At 41.1% G+C, this 26179-nt stretch overlaps 1 protein-coding gene across 1 annotated transcript; it reads left to right on the top strand.

Moving 5' to 3' along the window:
• The first annotated feature begins 25477 nt into the window (after positions 1–25477).
• LOC134212345 (larval cuticle protein A2B-like) lies at positions 25478–26179 on the top strand. Its single transcript, XM_062690106.1, has 2 exons — positions 25478–25537; positions 25606–26179. The coding sequence occupies exons 1-2, from the start codon at positions 25526–25528 to the stop codon at positions 26095–26097; spliced, it is 504 nt and encodes a 167-aa protein (XP_062546090.1). The 5' UTR covers positions 25478–25525; the 3' UTR covers positions 26098–26179.

The following is a 26179-nucleotide window of genomic DNA, read 5'->3' as shown; positions in this document are numbered from 1 at the left end:
ACCAAGATTACTGGGCTCGATATGATGCCAATAACAATCCATATAGGTCCTTAGAGGCCATGCGCATGATTTGCGATCTAGATATGTCCAAACCTGATGTTCTAAGTTCTCCAAATCATTCTGGAGTTCAGACGAATTGATCTACCAAGACAACTGGGCTCAATATCAAGCCAACAACAACCCATACAGGCCGTTAGAAGCCTTGTGCATGATTCACGATCTAGATATGTCCAAACCGTGTGTTCTAAATTCTCCAAATCATTCTGAAGTTCAGACGAAATGATCTACAAAGGATACTGGGCTCGATATGAAGCCAATAACAACCCATACAGGCCCTTAGAGGCCTTGTGCATGATTCACGATCTAGATATGTCCAAACCGGATGTTCTAAGTTCTCCAAAACATTCTGGAGTTCAGACGAATTGATCTACCAAGATTACTGGGCTCGATATGAAGCCAATAACAACCCATATAGGTCCTTAGAGGCCATGTGCATGATTCACGATCTAGATATGTCGAATTCGGATGATCTAAGTTCTCCAAATCATTCTGGATTTCAGACGAATTGGTCTACCAAGATTACTGGGCTCAATATCAAGCCAATAACAACCCATACAGGCCATTGGAGGCCATGTGTATAATTCACAATCTAGATATGTCCAAACCAGATGTTCCAAGTTTTCAAAACCAGGTCAGCTGGGCTCCATTCAAAGACAATAGCAACCCATACAAATCCTAGAAACCATGTGCATGATTTATGATCTAGATATGTCCAAACCGATGTTCTAAGTTCTCCAAATCATTCTGGAGTTCAGACGAAAAGGTCTACCAAGACAACTGGGCTTGATATCAAGCCAAAAACAACCCATACAGGCCCTTAGAGGCCTTGTGCATGATTCACAATCTAGATATGTCTACACCGGATGTTCTAAGTTCTGGAGTTCTGACGAATTGATCTACCATGATTACTGTGCTTGATATCAAGCCAATAACAACCCATATAGGTCCTTAGAGGCCATGCGCATGATTAACGATCTAGATATGTCCAATCCGGATGTTCTAAGTTCTCCAAACCAGGTCAGCTGGGTTCCATTCAAAGACAACAGCAACCCATACAGGTCCTGGAAACCATATGCATGATTTATGATCTATATATGTCCAAACCGGATGTTATAAGTTCTCCAAATCATTTTTGAATTCAAACCTATTGATCTACCTCGTCAGCTGGGCTTAATTCAAAGACAATAGCAACCCAAACAGGCCGTTGCAACCCAAACATAGATATGGAGCTCAAATAGGCTCTTACAGGCAATGTGAATTATTTACGATCTAGATATATCCATAATATGTTCAAGTCAAATATAGTTGGTATAAATCCTATAGCAATCTATTGGCTATTGGCGCTCAGAGACAATGTGCATGGTTTATGATTTATATCTGTCCAAATCGAATATTCTAATCAACACAAATCATTCTGGAGTTTAGACCATCTGGTTTACCAAAGCAACTGGGCTCGATACTTATCCAATAGCAATCCAGGATGTTCATATAGCCGCCTTGAAGCCATGCACATGATTTAGGATTCAAATATGTCCAAATCGGATATTCTAAGCTCTTCAAGTCGTTCTGGAATTCAAACCGTTCGGTTTATCATATCAATTGTGCTCGGTACAAAACCAATAGCAACATATGGTGCTAAATATTTAAATCACTAAAGAGTTCACATGAGTTGGTGTACAAAGTAAACTTGGAACAAAACCGATTGGAACCCAATATATTCAAGGTACTATCGGCAATGCTTACGGTTTACAATCTTGGTTCATCCAAATATGATGTTTTGAGCTCTCAGATTATGGTATGGGAACATATCTAAATTGTGTGTTCATATGTACACCCGTGTTCAGAATAATAGCAGCGGGAGCCGTTTTTCATACAAAATGGTCAACTTTGCAAAGCTATAACTTTGTACCCCGATGACCGATTGAGCTGAAAATTTAGCAGTGAGCTACAAATATGTTGAAATTTACACATACTAGGTAACATTTTTTCGAATGACGCGTTCAAAAATTATGCACTAGGTCAAATTGTTCAAAATAATAGCAGTTTTTATTTTTGAAATATTGGCCAATTCAATTGTCAAATTCCACAATTTGTATTTTTTGAATAATATACTTAGTGTCTCGCAGCACCTGAATTCAAATTGATAACATTCCAATCAATTGTTTTCCTGATATTTCCAAACAAAAACTGCTATTATTTAGTGCGTAATTTTTGAACGCGTCATTCGAAAAAAATGTTACCTAGTATGTGTAAATTTCAACATATTTGTAGTTCACTGCCAAAATTTCAGATCTATCGGTTATCGGGGTACAAAGTTACAGCTTGTCAAAGTTGACCATTTTATATGAAAAACGGCTTCCGTTGCTATTATTCTGAACACAGGTGTATGGCCTTCAGGGACCTAAATGGATATAATAAATTCTTCTTCTACTTCTTCTTCTTCTCATTGGCATTACATCCCTTGGGTGTTCCATCTCTCGGGTGTTCAACCTTGCAGATAATAATCGAGGACCTGATGAATAAGAAGGAGTCGCTATCGAGTTTGTAGCGAGCGTAGTTGACTTAGTAGACCAACTGGCCTGAGCTTCAGACTGATTTGAAAAACTTATATTATCCGATTTGGACATATTCAAAATATAAGTTATGCGCATGGTCTCTAAGGGTCTATGGGGACATCATGGTTTGCTAGTGGTTTCAATTCGAGCCCAGTTGACTTGAAAGATCTATTGGTTTAAACTCCACAAATCCTGGCCTGGCTTGCTATTGATTTTGTACCGACCTCAGATGTCTTCGTAGATCAATTTGTCTGAACTCCAGAATGATTTGGGCAATCTAAGATATCCGGACATATCTAAATCGTTAGTCATGCGCTGACCTCCAAGCCACTGTATGGATACCATGGGTTGCTATTGGCTTTATATCGTGCCTAGTTGTCTTGGGTGACCAATTTGCCTGAAATCCAGAATGACTTGAAGAACTTAGAATATCCGATTTTGACATATCTAATCCGTAAATCATGCACATGGCCTCTAGAGGTCTGTATGGACCCCATGGGTTGCTATTGTCTTTCTATTGAGGTCATTTGCCTTTGTAGACCAATTTATCTGAACTCCAGAATTATTTATAGAACTTAGAAAATACGTTTTGGACATATCTAAATCGTTAATCATGCACATGACCTCTAAGGGCCTGTATGGACACCATGTATTGCTATTGGCTTTGTATCGAGCACAGTTGTCTTAGCAGACCAATTCGTCTAAACTCCAGAATGATTTGGAGAACTTAGAACATACGGTATACATATATCTAAACCGTAAATCATGCGCATGACCTATATGGGCCTGTATGTATACCATGGTTTGCTATTGGCTGTGTATTAAACCCATTTGACTTGGCGAACGAATTGGTCTGAACTCTAGAATGATTTGGAAAACTTGGAACATCCGGTTTGGATATATCTAGATCGTAGATCATGCATAAGGCCTCTAAGGGCATGTATGAACCCCATGGGATATTATTGGCTTTGTATCGAGCCCAGTTGTCTTGGTAGACTAATTCGTCTGAACTCCAGAATCATTTGGAGAACTTAGAACATCCGAATTGGACAAATCTAGATCGTGAATCATGCGCATGGCCTCTAAGGAACTGTATGGATTGTTATTGGCTTGATATCAAGCCCAGTAATATTGATAGATCAATTCGTCTGAACTCCAGAATGATTTGGAGAACTTAGAACATACGATTTGGATATATCTAGATAGTAAATCATGCATAAGGCTTCTAAGGGCCTGTATGGGTTGTTATTGGCTTGATATCGAGCCCAGTAATATTGGTAGATCATTTCGTCTGAACTCCAGAATGATTTCGAGAACTTAGAACATCAGGTTTGGACATATCTAGATCGCAAATCATGCGCATGGCCTCTAAAGACCTATATGGATTGCTATTGGCTTGATATCGAAGCCAGTAATCGTTGTAGTCAGGGTCCTGGCCTGGCATGGCCTCTAAAGACCTATATGGATTGCTATTGGCTTGATATCGAAGCCAGTAATCGTTGTAGTAGGGGCCCTCCTTAGCCGTGTGGTAAGACGCGCGGCTACAAAGCAAGACCATGCTGAGGGTGGCTGGGTTCGATTCCCGGTGCCGGTCTAGGCAATTTTCGGATTGGAAATTGTCTCGACTTCCCTGGGCATAAAAGTATCATCGTGTTAAGCCTCATGATATACGAATGCAAAAATGGTAAACTTGGCTTAGAAACCTCGCAGTTAATAACTGTGGAAGTGCTTAATGAACACTAAGCTGCGAGGCGGCTCTGTCCCAGTGTGGGGATGTAATGCCAATAAGAAGAAGAAGAATCGTTGTAGTCAACTCGTCTGAACTCCAGAATGATTTGGAGAACTTAGAACATCCGGTTTGTACATATATAGATCATAAATCATGCATATGGTTTCCAGGACCTGTATGGGTTGTTGTTGGCTTGATATCGAGCCCAGTAATCTTGGTAGATCATTTCATCTGAAATCCAGAATGATTTGAAGAACTTAGATCGTCCGGGTTGGACATATATAGATCGAAAATAATGCGCATGGCCTTTAAGAGCCTGTATGGGTTGATATTTGCTTGATAATGAGCCCAGTAATCTTGGTAGATAAATTTGTCTGAACTCCAGAATAATTTGGAGAACTTAGAACATCTGATTGGGACATATCTAGATCGTGAATCATGTACAAGGCCTCTAAGGGCCTGTATGGGTTGTTATTGGTTTGATATTGAGCACAGTAATCTTGGTAGATCATTTCGTCTGAACTCCAGAATGATTTGGAGAACTTAGAACATACAGTTTGGACATATCTAGATCATAAATTATGCGCATGACCTCTAAGGGCATGCATTGGCACCATGGATTGCTATTGGTTTCGTACCAAGCGTAATTGACTTGGTAGACCAGGGCTCTAAAATCCAGAATGGTTTGGAGAACCTAGAACATCTGTCAGCATTCACGATTCATCATTACTGAAATAGTATTATGTACATTTCTTAGAGAAAACAGCAATAAAATCGTTTATTTACGATATTCGTGTGCAATTTTCGCCCATATATAAGTGGCCAACTGACGATCCTTCCTCCGACGATTACAGGATGTAGGTGTGGCCGATCAACAATCTGAGGTCTGTTTCGGAAAATTTATGAGCAGACGGATATTTTGGTATATAAACATGTGAATTTGGCTGTGAAATGCCCGAGATATTGCCAAGTCAAATCCGGGTCAATATGACCCGAACACCGTAAATGTGAGTTTTTTTGAGCACTGTAGGAAGGTTAAAGGATTAAGTTATGTGTAGAGAGTCCATTCCCGGAAAAATCCCGAGTATTTTCCGAATCCCGGGAATCATTTCTTACAATTCCGAAAATACCAGGATTGCCGGAACAATTATAAATCCCTCATAAAGATAAAAAAAAACAATAGCTGTATTCAATTTGCTCGAAAAGTATAAGCCACTTTTTTGTCTAAAGTAAATATAAGCCGAAATATGTAAATCATTCACTACGCGCTAGACAGAATTAAACCGACTTCTACACCCGAACAGTTTAATATACCGAAATCTGATTGGGTGGCAGCTGACTGTATATTTCCTCGATCTCAGCCAATTGTTCAAAAAAGCAGACTCTACCTTGCGAGAGACCGTCAGAGCATTTGCAGGATTATTGTTTCCTAATCCAAGCAGCACCTAATTCATATAATCTTCAACTCAAAATTTAGAAAAAAAAAATATCATAGTTTCAAAGGATCGATCGATTAAACATGTCGCTTCAATGGTTCCGGATTTATACGGAATCCCAGAGGGGTCTGTCGGGTGGCCATTTCGGACATTTTTGATTTTCATGTTTGTTATTCGTACCAATATCGTCTTTTTATACCCGTATCGTGAAGAAAACTTATTTGCGATGCTTCTGAACAAATTTGGAAGCATAATGGCCATACTGGAACCGGTTCTCTAACTGGGGACATATATCAGAATACTTCGAAATGTATCATGAGGCATTTTTTGCCGATAGTTATATTGAAATTAATCTTAGATTTCTACTAACAATTTTATCCATTTGATCCAAACATCCCGGGACACCTGGAACCAATTCCGGAGACCCTGTGGAAGACTTCAATCCGGGTTTTGAAAAGAACATAGCATGCGACATATCAAACTTCATGATTCTCCATGACAAAATATTGGATAACATTTTTAATTCTTGATTCGACTTCTGGCCACTTCCGGGATAACTCAAAGGAAGCGATATTGTAATTTGTTTTGTAAGTTAGCGTTCGTTACCAAATCTATTAGTCGTATGCACATTTTAACTTTTCGAAATCATTCGAATTTAATTCAGGAATTCCTTCGGAGATTCCGTCAGTAATGCTCCTTCAAGAATTCCTCTGGAAATTCTTCAGAAATTTCTACAGAAGTTAATTCAGGAATTCCTCCAGAAGTTCCTTCAGGAATTCCTCTGGAAGTTCTTTCAGGAAGCTCTTTAAGCGATTTCTATGGAAGTCCCTAAATCAATTACTCCGGTAGTTCCTTCAGCAATTCCTTCGGAAGTTCCTTCAGGAATCCCTGAACGAACTTTAAAAGCAATTTCTGAAGAAAATTCTGAAAAAAAATCTAAAATCTGGAGGAATTCCTGAAGGAACTACCAGAGGGAACTTCCGGAGAAATTCTTATGGGAACCTCTGGAGGAGTTCTTGAAGGAACTTCAGGAGGAATTGCTGAAGGAACTTCAATAGGAATTCCTCACGTTTTTTTTTGAGGAATTCCTGAAGGAACTTCCGGAGGAATCCCTGAAGGAACTTCTGGAGAAATTCCTGAAGGAACTTTTTATGGATCCTGTACAACTGGTGGTGCAAAGGGCCGACTTGAAAGATCTCCATCCTGAGCGATGTCCAGCTGTCCAGCTATCGCTTTACCCTGTTGCCAGGTTAGATTTCGGTTGACTTATTTTATTTATTTAATGAGGCTTCGCCGCCATGAGCCTCTGGGTCTGCCTTTGCTGCGATGTCCCGCTATATTCCAGTCTAATACGTAGAGTGTGGCCGACCCAGCCCCACTTCCGATCCCGAATTTCTATTGCTATTGGCCTCTGGTGATAACGACGATGGAGCTCGTTGTTTGAGATCCAGTTGTGATGGCACCAGGCCCGAATTATATACCGCAGGCATCTGTTGATACACATCTGCAGCCGTTGAGTGTTCTCCACTGATACACACCATGTTTCGCTAGCGTATAACAGCACAGATTTCACGTGCGTTCACTTATCTGCCTGTTTTTCCAGATATTTCCTAAACTCGCAAAAACAGCCCTTGCTTTCTTGATTCGTGTGCTTATGTTGATCTTGGTACCGCCGTCTGACGCCATTTGGCTACCAAGATATTGGAAGCTTTCGACATTCTCCACTGATTGCCCGGCTACTGTAAAACTGGAAGAGGTCATCGTGTTTACATCCAACGATTTGGTTTTGTTGACGTTGATGATTAAACCTGCCGAAGAGGAGCGCTCGGCAAGGTCGTTGAGCTTTCTCTGCATATCAGAGCGCCGTTGAGCGAGGAGTGCAACGTCATCAGCCAATTCGAAGTCGTTTAGGTGCTCCATGGTTATAGGCTGCCATAACAACCCGGCCGCGGTATGGTTCACGGTCAATCGCATCTACCAGAATCTCGTCGATTACGATGAGGAACATTAACGGTGACAGAACACATCCTTGCCTCACCCCAGCTACGACCCGGATAGGGTCGGACAAGACCCCATTGTGCAGCATACTACACGAGAAGGTCTCGTACTGTGGCTCGATGCGGCCGATGATTTTTTCAGGAACCCCCTTGCGTCTCAGGGCGACCCACATATTCTCGTGCGACGGTTAAAAGCTTTTTCGTAGTCAATGAATACCTGAACAGTTTAATATACCGGATTGTTAGGTTGAGTGGTAGCTGACTGTATATTTCCTCGATCCCAGCCAATTGTTCAAAGAAACATACGCTACACCTTGCAGACGCTATTTGCAGGATTTTTGTTTCCAAATCCAAGCAGCGCCTAATTCATATAAACTTCTCAAAATATGGAAAAAAAAATTTAAAAAAAAGAAACTTCAGAGCATTTTTAATACATGTGTAAAATGTGGCATCTGCTCAATATTGGCAATCTTGTTAAAAGTTTGAAGATTGTTTTGAAAGCAACAGAATAAACGTATTTCTAAACAAAGACCATTTAAATATGAAGCAAGAAGATGCTACTTAAATGGATAATGACATAAATAAGTTTACTGTTCCTTGAATTCATAACATGTAAATCTTTAACAATCGAAAATTAAGAATTGGAGGACACGCAGAATACCAACAAAACACGGCGCAAATTAAGCCGAAATTTTTTTTTCCTAATATTATTGGAATAAGAGCATGTTATTAATAATGAAACATATACACTAAATTTCCTACTAGTCTTGTTGCATCGATTAGAAAGTTGCAACAAATGCCAATTTTACAGGAGTGATGCCTCTTAAGGAATAACTCTTCAATAAATACTGACTAAAGCTCGATCCACTTAGTATTTGGCCGTTTCTTTACAATTACTGCAGTGCCTCTGGTGGCCATACCGAGAAGTGAAATACATCACATCGTTGCGGAAGGTTTGTTCAATTTATTTTTTAGACGACAATGGCGCAGTCGGTAGGATTGGGGGTGCCAGATACCTGGATAAAACACGCAGAGCGAAGCACTCCACAATCGACGTCGGTGATCACGTTATTTTGAGAAACGAAACAAACTCACTACAAACTACAACCATTCCTTGTTGTGGAAAAAACAGGGACAAGGCTGTAGTGACCCGGACGAGGTTTCAAAGCTCGACCGTTCGTTGCACCAATACTCAGCAAACTGAACTCTGTTGTCGATTCGTTCTGACACGAACGAAAACCGAAAACATTTTTGCATTACCATGGAGCTCAAGTTAGCCCTGCATGCTGATTAAAAACAATTAATAAATAAGTACAAATCGTTACAAGGTAACAATCTTAAAGCCATTTTGTAATAACTCCTCATTCCAATCTTATCCACTACAGTTTCATGTTGAAAGTACAATGCAAACTTATGTTTTTAAGTAATACATCACGAAATCAGAATTGTATCAAATTCACATGCATGCTACATTGTTTTCAGCTACGAATTTTCGCTTTTGAATAAAATTCAATAGAGTTCAATTTTGTTAATTATTGCAAAAATCCCAGGATCCGGGATCCCGGGTTTTTTATATCCCGAATCCCGGGACAAGAAAAAGTATCGGGATTTGGACTCTCTCTCCAAACAAATATGATGGAAATAATGGGATCTATCCCCATTAATTACTGTTATGACCACTCTAATAAACTTTAAGCGATACATTTTATAAAGAGCGTGAAAGGCATCATCACCGCTAGGTGGATTATTCTGTTTTTTTTGCTATAGGAATTACCTACAAATTTTCTCAAAAAACTCAAATGGGTTGCATAATATTCATTTTAACACTCATTTGGGTGCTATAATGAAAAACCAACATCAAAACAGTAGTTACATGACCAAATTTTGATGAATTAGCTTGGGTTAGTGTTCACATAGTGTATTCACTGCGTCGCTTAATAAATAAAATAGTTTGATGGACATGACATCAAAAGTTTCCAAAGGCAAGTACATCCATCGCTTTACGGCTTATCGAATTATGCAATGTGGCACGGTAACAGGGATTCTGATTGTTCTCGGCAGAAACATAATTTATTGGGAAGAATGGCCAAATGGAGTAAATTAGACTACAGTTTTGGTACAGTTAGTTAAATAGTATAAACTAATATTTTTTTATTGCCCATGAAGAAATTCATAAGGGAATCTTATGAACATCAATCATTTTTGTATATGAGGTTCATAATATTTTCAACACGTTTTTCATATATGCTGTGCTCTCTTACGAGTTAAAAAAGGAAAGAAATACAAAAAAATCGCTACAAATCGAAGCAAAATTATATTTGTCTCTTTAAGGATTTGGTCCGATTCGCGAATTAAAATCAAATTAAACTTGAATGTGACAGTTTAATAATAAAAAATAAAAAAACATGCACGCAGGGTGAGATGATTTTTGATATCGAATAATTTTCCATAGATGTTTTATTGTTCTTGCTGAATCATTCTTATGACCGCCTGATTTTTGAAATTTTGAACCATCACTTTTAAGTTTAATTTGATTTTAAATCGCGAATTGGACCAGTCTTAGTCGTAAAAAGTACCATTACATTGGAAGACACTCTGTGCAAAGTATGATTATAATGTTCCGCCATGTTGACTTCTCATTCCATAAGATTAAGTAATATAGATAAGTAACTCCTATGAGCTTCATAAGATATTAAAATTAATTACATAACAGGCCAATAATTGCCATTAGAGGCGCAATAAAAATGAAGTTAGATTATTCATTCACGCTTCATAAGATGAGGCTCATGATGTTTCTAAGATAGTTTAGTTGAGTGTTCCTTCTTTCTTTTTATTTGTTCTTCTTTCTTCTCTCTCTTTTTGTCTTCGTCTTTCTTTTTTCTTTCTGCTTTCTTTCTTCTTCCTTCCGTATTCCTCCTTCTTTTCTTTTAATCGAATCAAACATTTGGGATCCACACTGGACAAGACATAATGTCCAAGCGTTGTATGTATATAACATTTTTGAACCATCTGCATTTTTTTTATTTTTTTGTCAGAAATAATGTACTGCTCTTCAGTACATGTAATCTTTGAATATTGCGCTAAAGTTTAGAGTCCTGGCTATAATCCCTTTACCTTTGATTTCGTATACTGTGCACTTCGGCAACTGCAATGGCAGGACTCCAATCATATTCCTGCAGGCGGTTCTCTAGAACTAATAGAGCCTAATAGGCTCTCTAGAACTTCATGAAATTAAACTTGTATATTATGTAGTTTCCAGCAATATAAATTAAACACATTAACCCTTGTGTGGCCGGCTGGGTACCCGGGTACCTTTTTGGAATTCAATTCGCGATACCTAAATGAATTTTCATAGTAGGAGGTTGAAACTCTGTCATATCCACAATAATGACGGCCAAAATCGATTGTACGGGTTAACTGGAATTTTGATTAAGGAGGGGTGGAGGGAGGGGTTCCGACATTTTTTTACCCTTTAAATGGCCGGCTGGGTACCCGGGTACCCACGAAACTAAAATGCTTATATCTTAGGCAATTTTAAACCGTTTTAAATCGTTTTGGGCTTATTCGATTCAAAATTTTGTCCTTTATCATGCTGTTTTAGAATTGGACCGGTCCGGACCGTAGGATCACCGGGAAATCCGGACTTCTAGGGACATGTCCTGCATAGATTACACCGATCGTGGTTTTCGATAGGTAAATAGCAATATGGGTATCAAACTTCTTGATATTTCATCGGCAGGTTGATTTTTATTGATTTGGGTCCATCAGACGTGCAGATCTTTAATTGGCCATTCCAGAACAAGTTCCTCGAGGGGTCATAGGAGGCCATGGACACTTTTCAAGGGAACATCAACAATATGGGTATCAAACTTCCTGAAATTATTTCTAACGTGTGTTTTTGACAAGTTGAGTCCAGAGTGGCCAATTTGGAACAAGTTTCCCGGCTGGGGAGGGGAGAAGGGGGGTGTTTGGTCAAGGTTGGCCGAACACATTTCTCATTGGATCCTCAACAATATGGATGTCAAAATTCTTGAAACTTCCACAGCAGGCTGTTGTTTATATTCTTGGTTCCAACAGATGTGTGAAAATTTGAGTGGCTATTTCGGAACAGGTTCCCAATGGGGCCAAGAATGGTCATAACCATTTTTCAATGGAACCTCAACAATATGGGCATCAAACTTCTTGAAATTGCCTCAGCAGTGTGTTTCTGATTGTTTTAGAGCCACCAGACGTGCTGACTTTATAGTTTCCATTGCAGGACATGTCCCCGTAGGGTGTTAAGTGGCCATAAATACTTTTCAATATAAATAAATACAAATAAAAAATAGAAAGTTTTTTTTTGTAACCCGTGTGTTGGGAGTCAAATCATTGCAAGGACCACCTTTTGACACCAGAAGGCAACTAGTTGGATCACCGAAAGCTCCAAAACAAAGCCGATTCTAAAAGTTTATCCTAGTAAACAGACTTTTTAGAATTTTAGTGTTGTAGCGAACAAAATCAATACAAGGACTACTCATTTATCCCGGATGGCCACTAAGTGGTTTTAGAAAGTTCTGGAACATCAGGAGAAATGACCAGGTGTAGAAGATTCTATTTTGAAGTCGCGTTTTTTTCCTAAAAACTATTACTTGTTGTAGTATTGTGAGAGTTTAATCATTGCATGACCAACGCGTTGACCACCATCTGGCGCAGAATGTCCGGAACACCCATAGTAAAGACAAATTCTTGAAAATCGTCCTAGAATACAGTGGTTTGTTATGAATGTGAGAGCAAAACTCCGCTAGATGGTCCTCCGGGAACTCCGGAACATTCTGAGAAAAGGGCCAGTTTTTAAATTCATCCTCATAAACCGTTTCACAAAACGATTTATGCATCAAAAGGAGAGCAATATCATTGCAAGAACTAAACGTTGACCCCGGGAGGCCACTAAGTGGTGCTCCAGAAGCTCCGGAATAGCCGAAATGGTAATCAACTCGCCCTAGAAAGCTGCGATTTTCTTTGTAGTTGGTTGCGATCAAAATCAATTCGAGGATCATTCATTGACACCGTGGGCCGTTAGGTGAGCATCTGGAAGCTTCGGAACTTTCGAAGATGTGCCAATTTTTAAGTCGTCCTAGAAAGTTGTGAGTTTTTAGAAATCGCTTGTTGAGAAATGTGAGAGCATAATTGATGCAATCTAAACGGATAGCCACAATACATCCAATAATGCTGCGACTTTCAATAAATCGTTCGTTCACTTCAAGTGGTGGAATAAAATGGGATAGTTCGAAATCGTCTTATGACAAGTGAAGACACTCCACTAGAAGCTCTAAACAACCTTTGACTGACGTATTGTAGAGCTCCATAATTGTCAATCTTGGGTGATGTTCCTCCAGTTTTCATAAACGTTTAGGGCTCCCAGGTCCGATGCCACTCTGGTGAATATTGTTTTTGCTATTCTTTCTTCCGACATTCGCATTAAGTGACCGGCCCTCTAGAGTTTGTCGTATTTTATACGATTCACAATATTTTCTTCTTTATACACTTGATACAGCTCGTGATTTATGCGTCTGCGCCACACATTTTTTTCCTAATTTCCCATCGAGAATTGTACGTAGGACTTTTCGCTCGAAAACCCCAAAAGCTTTCCGGTCCACCTCTTTTTACATCCTTACGAATCAGAGCAAATTTCGTTTCCAATATTCGATCTCGATGAAGCCCCTATTCGCAGCAGCAATACGTCTTTTCCCTTCACAGAAAAGGTCATTGTCACATGTCACTTGTCATGTGTTCAAAAATAAACAAATTCTTCAACAACTTCCCCATCAAGCACTACCTCAGCACTAACACCAATAGGCCTACCTTTATCTTTACCCGCAACCATGTACTCCGTCTTGGTAGAGTCGATGATTCAGCCTATCTTCGCCTGCTCCCTCTTCATTAGGGTAAAAGCCTCCACTACTGCCCTGTGATCGTTACCAATGTAGTCAATGTCATCCGCAAAGATCAGGAGCATATGCGACCATGTGATGATAGCGCCCTTCTTCTGCACACCAGGGGTGGCATTGTGCACCTCGATTCGAACGTAATTCTATCGAGTCGAACATGTTTGGCATTACGGCTTTCGATTCGATCTCGAAATCGACTCATCGTTCGAGTATGCTCGAGGAGGTACAAGAATAACGAGATGTATTGGCATTATGGGGACTCGATAGCACACTGAAAAACGACTCATGTCGAATGAAAATCACTCGTCACCTTTACAGTTTTCGAATGTTGTTCGAGAGTCATTTCTTGCTGAAAGTTTTTCATTATATTTGTTATTATTTCTCTACGGGAAGAGTATAAATGTTTCATTATTGTATCTTGAAGGAAAGAATGTCATTAGTATACCTACTTTTAAAGTTTCCAGACAATATGCAATCTCTAATTATCCCGAAATCCTCGTAAAAACGACTTCAACTTAAATCGTTTTTTTGCAGTTTTCACGTATTTCTTGACAATTTCGATAAACCGCGTGAAAAATTTATGGGGAAAATCTGCCTAAGAACATATAGGTATATTCCAAAATCTACGTAAAAATAGTTGAGTTAAATAAAAAAAACGCGCAAGAGATGACCCAAGTGCATCTAACTAAAACACATGGAAACATCAAAGTAATTTATTATCGAATCCTTTTTTAGCTTTAAATTATCTAGCTCAAAATTAGATATGTGGCATAAACTTGAATAAATATAATAAATGCTAAAGCATTTGATGAGTTTGATTGCTCTACGCATGCGGTCGCGTGTGCTCAGACGACTAATGACAGTGGAAGACCGACACTTGATTACAATTAGAGCAATCAAACTAAACAAGTGCTTTAGAAAAGCCATGCACAGCCAAGACATTTAACAAAAACAAAATGGTTTTCGTACGGCCGAGTTGCTTATAATTTATTATAACTTATAATTTGTGTCGTAACTTTATCTCAATTTATAAAACATGTCATATCGGCATAATGTTTTAATCGGTTTCAACTACTAAATAATATTGCAACAGCTAAATAATATTGCTTTTATAGTTGTTGTGACCCCCGGAAATAGCGTTCTAGCACCAAACTCCGACACACAGCACGCCTTTACCGGTGTGATAATCGTGCAATAATTGCAACGCACAAACGGGTTCTGTTCTTCGGTTTAAAGCTTTTGAAACAAACTTCACAGCACTTTAACGGGTTTACAAACAGTTTATTTGCTTTAAACACTTATTACTACTAAACAGACACTTTATTGGGCAACTAACAATACATTTATTACATTTACTACTTCTAATTTAACTTCTAATTAATTTCGGTGACCGGTCGAATAATGATCCAACTTTCGGGAGGTGCTCTTTTATAGAGATAGATGGCGGAAAAATAAGGGTTCGTTTCTAATCAAAGCTTTTGAATCGATCTTAACCTTTACAAAGCTACATATATGTGTTGAACGTCACAATACAATAACTTTACGCCTACCCTAATGCTAATACACACAAACAAACATTTATAGCAAACTCTTTACTACAACATAGCCGGCCACCTAAATTTGAAAGCTCGAATTTATATAAACAAACTATCACGATGCAGACGAACAGGAATGGCGTTATTTCACAAAACAATTACTTAATTATCTATATTTTCAGCTAACTGCGTATCGGAAATATCGGCTACGGCATTCATCGGTTGCTGGTCGAAATTAAGAGGAAAAATTCGGGTCACAGGTCGTTTGTAGGTTCCACTAGCTGTTCGCAAAGTTACGACCCTTACTACTCCGTCTGCTCCAGGATGAATTTGTTCGATGCGTGCAATAGGCCAATCGATGGTAGGTTTGCCGTCCTCCTGAACAAAACAATTTGGCCGATGTGGACATCAATGGGAAGTGTTGTTTTCTCTCGACGATGGTTCAGTTCTGTGAGGTATTCTTTCCTCCAGCGATCCCAGTGCTGCTGGACCAATTTTTGCAACTGTTGGTAGTGGTTTAGTCGGTTGGTGGGAATTTGCACGTAGTTTGGTTCCGGGAGGCTTATGAGCGGTGCCCCGATGATGAAATGACCGGGAGTGAGGACATCTAGCTCAATAGGATCGATGGATAAGGACGTAAGCGGTCGGCTGTTCATGTTTGCCTCGATTTGTGCTAGCACTGTTGCGTAGTCTTCGTAGGACAGCTGCGTTTTTCCGAGCACTTTTCTCAGTGTTGTTTTCGCGGTTTTCACAGCGGCCTCCCATAGACCGCCGAAGGTTGGTGCTCTTGGCGGAATGAAGTGCCACTGAATTCGGTGTTTGCTGCATTCTCGGTTGATTGATTCTCTGGTGTGTTTCGCTTCGAGAAGACGGTATAATTCGGTCAACGTATTCGACGCCCCTTGAAAATTTGTACCGTTGTCCGAATGGATTTCTGCTGGCATCCCGTGGTGTGCGATGAAGCGACGTAAGGCTGCAATAAAGGCCTCTGTGGATAGGTCACAGACCAATTCCAGATGCACGGCTTTGGAGGCGAAACAAACAAATACGGCAATGAATGCCTTCCGTGGTGCTGCTCGTCGGTGCGCTGGTTTTAAGTAAACGGGTCCGCAGTAGTCCACTCCAACTACGGTGAAAGCTCTACATGGTGCTGTGCGGGACTTTGGCAATTGGCCAACGGGTTGAGAAACTGGAGCAGGGTTTAGGCGATAGCATTGCGGACATTTGCGACACACAAAATTGGCGATTGTCTTTCCGTTAACTGGCCAGAATTCTTGATGCATTGTAGCTAAGGTCATGCGAGGACCGGAATGCATGCATTGTTCGTGATAGTGTTGTGTAATGAGGCGTGTGAGTGGGTGGAATTTTGGTAAAATTATAGGGTGCTTTGTGTGGTAGTTCTCGGAGGAGTGTTCAAGTCGTCCACCGAGTCGAATGATTCCCTTTTCGTCAAGGAACGGGCCAAGTAGTTTCAATGACGACTTTTTGGAGACGGTTCGAGTTTTTTCCAATTGTTTACGTTCATCTGCAAATATTTCCTGTTGCGCCAACTTCGATAGTGTTTCTTTAGCTTGCTCTAGCTCTCCTACTGAAGCGAATAGGTTCGGGTGGCAACTATGTTTGCGACGACATCGATTCACAAAACGAAGAACCAAGGCAGTAATCCGAAGTAAACGCCAAAAGTTTGAATAGCGGTGAAACAAAAAGTTATGCTCTGGTGCTTGTTGAATCACGAGTGCTGTTTTACGACGCTCCAGTAGATCCTCCGGTGGCGTACCAGTTAGGTGTTTAGGCCAATATTCCTCCTCGTTCGAGAGCCATGACGGACCGCAGCGCCACACAGTAGCGACGGAAAAATCTTGAGGAAGCATTCCACGTGAAATGTAGTCAGCCGGGTTTTCAGTTCCTTTCACGTGATTCCAGCTATGCCCGTGGGTTAATTGTTGAATCTCTGCTGTCCGATTCCCGATGAAAGTTTGCCAAGTGTTGGGTGGTGCCTGAATCCAATGAAGTGTGACCATCGAATCTGACCAGAACCAACAAGAGATTCCTTCCATCCTGAGTGCTGCTGATACTTTAGCGTACAGTTTTGCTCCCAGGAGTGCAGCACAGAGCTCAAGCCGCGGTAGGCTAACGCGCTTGAGTGGTGCTACCCGTGATTTGGCCGCTATGAGCTCGATTTTGATTTGTTTCGCCTTGTCGATGGAGCGTGCATAGATGCAGGCCCCGTACCCAATTTCCGATGCATCGGTGAATACATGGAACTGTATAGAAATATAATCTGGCTGGAAGATGAAGCGAGGTACCTTGTAGTCATTCAGACATGGCAACTGTGCAACGAAATCCATCCATTTGCTTGCGATTTCCTCCGGAACTGGATCGTCCCATTCAACAGCGGTAAGCCAAAGATGCTGCATTCGGATTTTTGCCCATGCGATGACTGGCGAAACAAGTCCAAGCGGGTCGTACAGCTTGGCGATCGTAGAAAATATCTTGCGTTTTGTCCAAATACATTCTTCTGACGATGGTTGAACCTCGATGCACAGGTAGTCTGGTTTTGTTTCCCATCCAATACCAAGCGTTTTTATTCTCTGATCTTCTCCAAAGTGTAGAGTTGTTTCGCCAACAAGAGCCTCGGTAGGAATGTTTTTCAAGACATCCGGATTATTCGAAGACCATTTCCGAAGCTCTAGACCTCCTTCTTTCAACAAATCTTGCACTTCTTTTTGCAGCAGTATTGCCTTTTCCACCGTGGGGGCACCCGACAGGAAGTCATCCATATAAAAATCTTCTTCCACGGAGCTGGCAGCATGCTCGTATTTTTCGCCCAAATCCAACGACAATTGTTTCAGCACCCGAGTAGCGAGAAACGACAACGGAGACAAACCGCAAGTGAAAGTTTGTAGCTCGTAAACCGATATTGGTTACAAAGGATCGAATCTCCAAAGAATTCGTTGGAGCGGTTTATCGTCATCATGGATCCGAATTTGACGGTGCATTTTGCGACGTCCGCCACCAGGGCAATGGCATGTTTCCGGAACCGAATCATTAGTTCAAGTAGTTCGTCTTGAATAGTTGGCCCCGTAAGTAGAGCTTCGTTGAGTGAAAAGTTTGTGGAAGTTTTCGCTGATCCATCGAAGACCACACGTATCTTCGTCGTAGAGCTTGTTTCCTTGAATACAGGATGGTGTGGAAGATAGCACACAGTTTTGCCTTCATCAATATTGAGTCATCCGCCAATCCAATGTACTTCATGTGACCCAGCTCAATGTACTCCATCATGAAATCACTATACTGCGATCGCAGATCACAGTCCAGTTTCAATCGCCTTTCAGTGTGATGAAATCTTCGGAGAGCCATCTGTTTCGATTCTCCAATCATATTATTGAAATTCATGTGCTTAGGGTACCGCACAATATACCTGCCAGTGCCATCACGAAAGACTGTGGTAAGGAAGTGTGTCTCACAATCTTCCTCTTCCTGTTTGCGTTGTGTTTTGACCGTAGACTATTTCACTGCCCAAAATCATTCGATTGCCTGCCTTGTCCAAAGATTTTACCTTCGCAATATGGCAGCTAACCCGCGACTGCCCTTTTATGTAACATCATCAGCTGCTACCCATCCGAATACCGTATTGAAAAATACTGGGAGCGTATTGTCGAATTTACGAGCTTGCAACCGGCCACCATCGCTTATGTGGAATTCGTAGAAGTACTGGGTACCTAAGACCAAATCGATCGGACCAGAAACGTTGAAACCAGGATCAGCCAAAACCATATCAGCCGGAGGTTGCCATTCTCGCATCGGAATCGAGTATGATGGCTGATTTTCAGTGAGCTGCTCCAACACCAGAAATTCCATTGAAGTTGAGAAATTCTCCGTCCGAGAAGAAATTGTAGTGGAGACTTCATAAGCCGTGCGATTTCGTGATCGACCAATACCAGTTATTTCCACCTTTTTGTCCCGTCGTGAAAGTTGAAGTAGCTTGCAGAGATTTGCCGACATCAAGTTGGCCTGTGATCCGGAGTCTAGAAGCGCCCTTGCCTGATGTATCCTTCCCCAAACGTCCTTCACATTTAGCAACACCGTGAGCAAAAATATATGCGATTTTGAGTGCCCTATCGCCGAATTGGATGAAATTAGTGCCATCGAACTAGAAACAGATTCACCAGAGTTCGAAGCACCGCCATTTGATGATGATGTAGAAGGGTTTCCGTTTTCATTCGTTGCCAGAACCGTGGAACCAGAACCAGGAAATCCAGGAGACAACAACGTGTGGTGCTTCTTCGAACACGTTCTGCAACGATATTTTGACGGACAGTCCCGTGCCAAGTGATTCCTACCAAGACAATTACTGCAGAGCCGCTTGGAGTTGGTGAGCTGCAGCCGTTTGTCCACTCCTAAATTAGCGAAGGTTGGGCACTGAGTAATCCAATGATTTTCCTTACAGGCGAAGCAGTTTGGTGACTTCGTTTCAGTCGCCGAGTTGACCGAAACTTTCGTGGGACGGAATTTACTAACGCTAGTGGATGTTGCCGTTGAAAACATACGCTGATCGACCGAGACCGCATCTAATACCCGAGTTTGTTTTTTGAGAAAATCGACCAACGACCCAAACGACGGTTCCTTTTCTGGCGACACATTTTCTTCCCACCGCTTCTGAATAACCTCCTCCAGTTTTGAAACCAATAAATGGACTAACATAGCTCCCCAACCACTCGTTCTTTCACCTAGCTGGTTGGTGTTGCGCTCGAAACAATCAATTAGATCGTGCAGACCAGCAGCTGATTCCTTCTTCATCCTAGGGTACTCGAACAACGCGTTGAGATGACTTTTTTGAGGAAATAATTGTTAGAAAACCGATCGACCAAAACCTCCCACGCAACCCTATAATTAGCCTCACTCATCGCATATGAATCAATCACCTTTAAAGCGTCACCTTTCAACGAGGCACGCAGATAATGGAACTTCTGTATGTCCGTGAGCTCTGTCGAAGAGTCAATCAAAGCTACATAAATATCGTGAAACGGAAGCCAATTTTGAAAGTTGCCATCGAACTCCGGCAAATTGATTTGTGGAAGTCGTACGGAGGCTTGGACGTTTGGGACATGGTTCGTGTGCGCATTGGATGTGTTTAGTGTCACTTGACCTTGCTGTACCTTTCTTGCCAACCCTGCTCTTACCTCAAAGTACTTTCCTTCGAATTCGGCCCTGAGTTGATGGTGCTCTGGCATGTTCTCCTCATTGTCCTCCATGCTCTCGATGTCGTTCTGTAGATCCTCGAAATCATTCCACTTTTGCTCGAGTTTCTCTAACCGAATGTTGACCGACTGCTCATCGAACTCCTTGGTGTTTTCAGGTACTGTTCAATCCGGTCCATGAACTCGAGAACGCTGTCTCTGTTGCGTATCAAGCTCTTGAGTTTCTTCGACGTCGACATCTTGCTTGCACCGAACGGAATTCACAAGATCACCAAAGAGCTGTGGAAATATAACCAGGGAAGCACCTTCCAGAGAAAGTATATTTGATGGACAGGGACTCACCTGGTGAGCCTGTCTTACAGGCCTTGTATACTATATAATATAATCTCTGGGCAGCAAAGTCTACACCGTCAGCAACACCACACGAGCTGTAAAATTTAACAAGCGAAGCACCCTCCAGAGAAAAGTATTTGATTGGACAGGAACTCACCTGGTGAGCCCGTCTAACAGGCCTTGTACAATAATACAATCTCTGGGATCAATGGTCCACACCGCCAGCAACACCGTACGAGAGCTCGAGAGCTGTAAAATTAAACCAGCGAAGCACCTTCCAGAAAAAAGTACGTTTGATGGACAGGGACTCACCTGATGAGCCTGTCTTAAAGGCCTTGTATACTAATATTCTGGTCAGCAAACACCGCCGGAAACACCTTTCGAGCGTTAATGCGCCTTGCACAGAGCCGTCCACTACGTTAGCGTTAAGGGAGTCCTAGATTGTTCTTCCTCACCCACCAGTAGTCCAAGATGCACGTTGAAGAATCCGGCCACCGAAAACTCCTGGTAGGCCTGTCTAACAAGCCTTGAATAATTATTCAATCTCTCCTTGAAACCAACTCCAAAAACTGCTATGGCTGCGCCCAATAGTTCCAGATATGTGATTTTCGTGATGGCAGCTCGAGTGAATTCACGATTATAGCTATGGCGCCTTTCACCTTTGTAGTCGCCGAGAATGGCGCCAAACCAATTGTCTGTTGATCCAAAGGGCTTATTAGCGTCGGTAATTTCCAAAGAAACGCTATCCTGGTCACGGCACCAATGTTGTGACCCCCGGAAATAGCGTTCTAGCACCAAACTCCGACACACAGCACGCCTTTACCGGTGTGATAATCGTGCAATAATTGCAACGCACAAACGGGTTCTGTTCTTCGGTTTAAAGCTTTTGAAACAAACTTCACAGCACTTTAACGGGTTTACAAACAGTTTATTTGCTTTAAACACTTATTACTACTAAACAGACACTTTATTGGGCAACTAACAATACATTTATTACATTTACTACTTCTAATTTAACTTCTAATTAATTTCGGTGACCGGTTGAGCAAGATGGAATTTTTTGAATAATGCTCCAACTTTCGGGAGGTGCTCTTTTATAAAGATAGATGGCGGGAAAATAAGGGTTCGTTTCTAATCGGAGCTTTTGAATCGATCTTAACCTATACAAAGCTACATATATGTGTTGAACGTCACAATACAATAACTTTACGCCTACCCTAATGCTAATACACACAAACAAACATTTATAGCAAACTCTTTACTACAACAATAGTCATTGAGCACGATTTGCTTGTTTATAAATTAACTGCCAATTCATGCCATGAAGGATGCCTTTCCATCAGGCAACATGCTACACGCAGATGAAATTACTCTTATTCTCTTTGGTTACTCACATTCGCAATGCGCTGAAGGTTGTCTCTCCAGCGGGCGGCATGATAAACACGGAAAAAACTATCTCTTATTCTCTCTGTTTACATTTCGTTTGACAGAACATACTCGATTGAGCTAGTACAGCACCATTCGAAATCTTGTACTGCGACTGAATGAAGTCGAACGAAATTCATAATGCCGCAATTTTTTCGAAACGAATGCAAAAACGTACGAATCGAGTGATTCGATTCGAGATGCGCAATGTCACCCCAGATCTCCTAATCACCCCCTCGAGTGCAATATTTACAATAAATTTGAAAGCGCATCACTCTGCTTCAATCTCTCCACGGTCACAAACACGGTTGATACGTCGTCTGCAACCCGAATATTTTATTTCGAGCCATCAAGCGTTTTGATAAGAAAATTATTTTGAGTCGAGTAAGTCGAGTCAAGTACGAGACACTGAAGACGGCCTTACTGTTGAGGTCGAAATACGTATCTGTCAAGATACAATTAAGTGGTGGAATTCAATGGGATTGTATAAACTCGTCTTATGACAGGCATCAAGCGTTGCACGTATCATCGTAATCATCGTGTTCGAACATTATCTGCCACAGCTAATTTCTTTTCACTGAATCGTACGCTGCTTTGAAATCAATAGACAGATGGACTGTACTCCCGAAATTCATAAAGGATCATCTTCAGGCTAAACATCTCATCCGTCGACATCTCATCGGCCATACAGGTAGATTTTGAAACTGGAACGACGAAACTGATTAGACTAGCCAGTTTCTTCATCTACTGAGAGAGCGCATCTAGTTACAGATTTTTGTTTCACACAGATTATCAGTGGATTCTGAATGCAAGTCAATGTAGGGAAGTGGGTGCAAATGATGATGCAATCACTCGCCCACTGCAAGCCGAATATACCTCTGTTCGTACAGAATTTATTGGAATTGTTGGGTTAAGGTCCGAGAGGCAGAGGTCCGTCTTGGTTAACTGTCAATGTTATAGATAGAAAGCAACTGATGGCATTTCTAATTGGATGTATAAAACGAGCTCTTTAGTTCATTTCCAATTCTAGCAGAAACGGTTAGAATAGTCAAGTTGAAGGTATAGGAAAAGAAATGGAAATGGTATGGAAGTCCACTTCCAGTTCTAGATATTGCTAGAGATAAATATAAAGAAAGATGCAAGGTAGGAGAATGGAACGGACTTTGGATTGAACCCACGATCTCCTGCGTATGAGGCAGAAGCAGTAGCCTTATGACTACCAAGCCCGCTCCCTTCTCCTTCTTTTTTTACTTTGTTACAAAAACAATGTTCACGATTACGCAACTGTTGAAAACAAAATGTAAGAAATGACGATTGCTTCGGGAATTCCGGTATTTCTCAGGAGGACTTCTTGGTGGCCACTCGGGATCAATGAATGATATTCGCAATCTCACGCTTAGAATCATAAGGGCGTAACTGTATTAATCGATTTATCTTCGACGATATTTTCCTTTTATCAATGTAGTGAATTGCGGTAGTTTGTCGAAGGTTCTTGGTTGTAATGAAGGATGATTGCATCTTCTACCTGAAGCAAATATAAAATCGATGAAGAGAAACCGATCAATACAGTTACGCCCCTATGATGCTAAGCGCGAGCAAAGATTCTACTTCTATACTGCTATTACAAACGATTTTCAAAAGTTTCTAGAACGAACTGCAATAATTTACCACTGCTCTGGATGCTTCTGCACTTCTGGAGCACCATCTAGGGACTACCAGGTGACCCTTGCATTAATTTTGCTCTCACAGCAAATGACGAATTTCAAGAATTAACTACTGCTCCGGATGATTCAAAGCTTCCCAAGGATAACTTAGTGTCCACCTGGAGTCAATATGGCCCTGGATATTACTTTACAACGGATTGCAAATTTCTAGAACAAACTTTCGTAGTATCAGACAGAGGCCACCTAGGATCAAAAAGTAGTGCATGTATTGGTTTTGATGTGACAATGTTAAAACAAACGGTTTATGACACATCTGTTTAGAAGAATTTCAGGAATCGATCATATCTCCAAGTGTCCGGAATCTTATGGTGGGTCTCCTGCTGGTCACCCGGCGTCCATGAGTGGTCCTTGCATTTATTTTGCACTCACATTGCTAGATAAATTGATTTTAAACAATGAGCTCTGAAAATGTTAATGAACATTCTTGACCCCTCAGGGAACCTATTCCGGAATTGGAGATCCGGGGTGAACTTGTTTGATGAACCCAAATAGATCAGAAATAAACGCTTGAGACAATTTCAAGAAGTTTGACACCCATATTGTTGGGGTTCCAATAATAAATAATTTTGGCCAACCCCGGCTCCCGGGGAACCTGTTCCAGAATGGCCACTCCTGAGTCAACTTGTCTGGTGAGCCTAGGATCATGAAGGACATACGCAAGAGTTAGTTTCATAAAGTTTGATACCCATATTGTTGATGTTCCATTGAACAATGTTCATGGCCACCTATGACCCCTCGAGGAACCTGATCTGGAATGGCCAATCGAAAATCGGCAGTTCTGATGGACCCAAAACTTCTTATCAATCTACTGATGAAATTTCGAGAAGTTTAATACCCGTATAGCTGATTAGCTATCGAAATCCACGATCAGTATCATTTATGCAGGACATGTTCCTGGAAATCCGGATTTTGCTGGAATCGAATTGACCAAATCGGTTCATCCTAGTAACATTTGTAAAGAAGAGAAAATTCTGAATTGAATAAGCCCAAAATTGTTAAAATCGGTTTCCAGAGATAAAAGCATTTTAGTTTCGTGGGTACCCGGGTACCCTGCCGGCCTGTTAAGGGTGTTTTTTTTGCCGGTCACACAACGGTTAATCACTGTAACGAAAGATATCTCATTTGTTTATCTCGATAAAAATGAAACTATTTTTCAGCTCCACTTCCTTTGCATTCAGACTCTTGAGGTGGACACATTTTTGGAGTTAATGCGAATCGATTGAAAAAAGTGCTTTGCGAAACTGGGTAACTGGTTTTGCTTGCAAAACTCGAGCGATTAACAGAACGACATTTCTATACAATCAGTAACCAGCGGTTAAAAAATATATATTTATTAGATTGGTTGCATATGATTGCCTTTGAATTTGCGATCGATAGTGGCTATAGTTAAGTAGCACAAAGGTCACAATAAATTTGCAGTCCAGTTTTTCTGGGGGTCAATCAAACTGGATACGCGGATTGTAATCGATCACATATTCCCACCCACTGCCATTTGGAAGTTTGTTCTATATAAATAGCCTGTGTGGTGATTGAATATCCATCAGTCACTCATTAGCATTATCAATTAAGGAACGCAATCAAACAACAGATTTTGTGCATCAACATGGCTTTCAAAGTAAAAATATATTTATTTTAAAATATGTTTCCATATTTTTCATAATTAACAATCAATTTATTTCACAGTTCCTCACCTTCTTTGCTCTGGTTGCTGCCACCAGCGCTGCCATTCTACCAGTTGCCATCAAGTCTATTGAATACCAGGATGCGCCAGCTGAGTACCAGTTCTCGTACTCCGTTCATGATGACCACACCGGGGATATCAAAAGCCAACAGGAGGAACGACATGGCGACGTTGTGAAGGGACAGTACACTTTGATCGATGCCGATGGCTATCGCCGAGTAGTCGACTACACCGCCGATGAACATAATGGATTCAACGCCCTGGTGCACCGTGAGCCACTTGGTCAGAAGATTGTCAAGACAGTTGTCCCAGTTGCCAAGGTTGTTGCTCCAATTGCTCAGCACTACGCTGCTCCTGTGACCAAGATCGCCTATCCAGTGTACAAAAGTGCTCTCCCGGTTGCTAAAGTAGCCATCCCAGTCCAGAAGGCTGCCTACAGCAATAATCTGGCCACTGTCAGCTTCTCTGCCCCAAGCCTTAGCTATAACTACTAAGAGTCGTTAGAATGAATTGTTGAATTATTATAAAATGGTTAAACAAATTTAAACAATATGAAAAGAATAAAATTATAGCATA

The sequence above is a fragment of the Armigeres subalbatus genome, chromosome 2, assembly GCF_024139115.2.
Source record: "Armigeres subalbatus isolate Guangzhou_Male chromosome 2, GZ_Asu_2, whole genome shotgun sequence".
In the NCBI taxonomy this organism is placed as follows: Eukaryota; Metazoa; Arthropoda; class Insecta; order Diptera; family Culicidae; genus Armigeres; species Armigeres subalbatus.
Note: the sequence above shows the minus strand (reverse complement) of the source record. Positions and strands in the feature narration are given on the sequence as shown.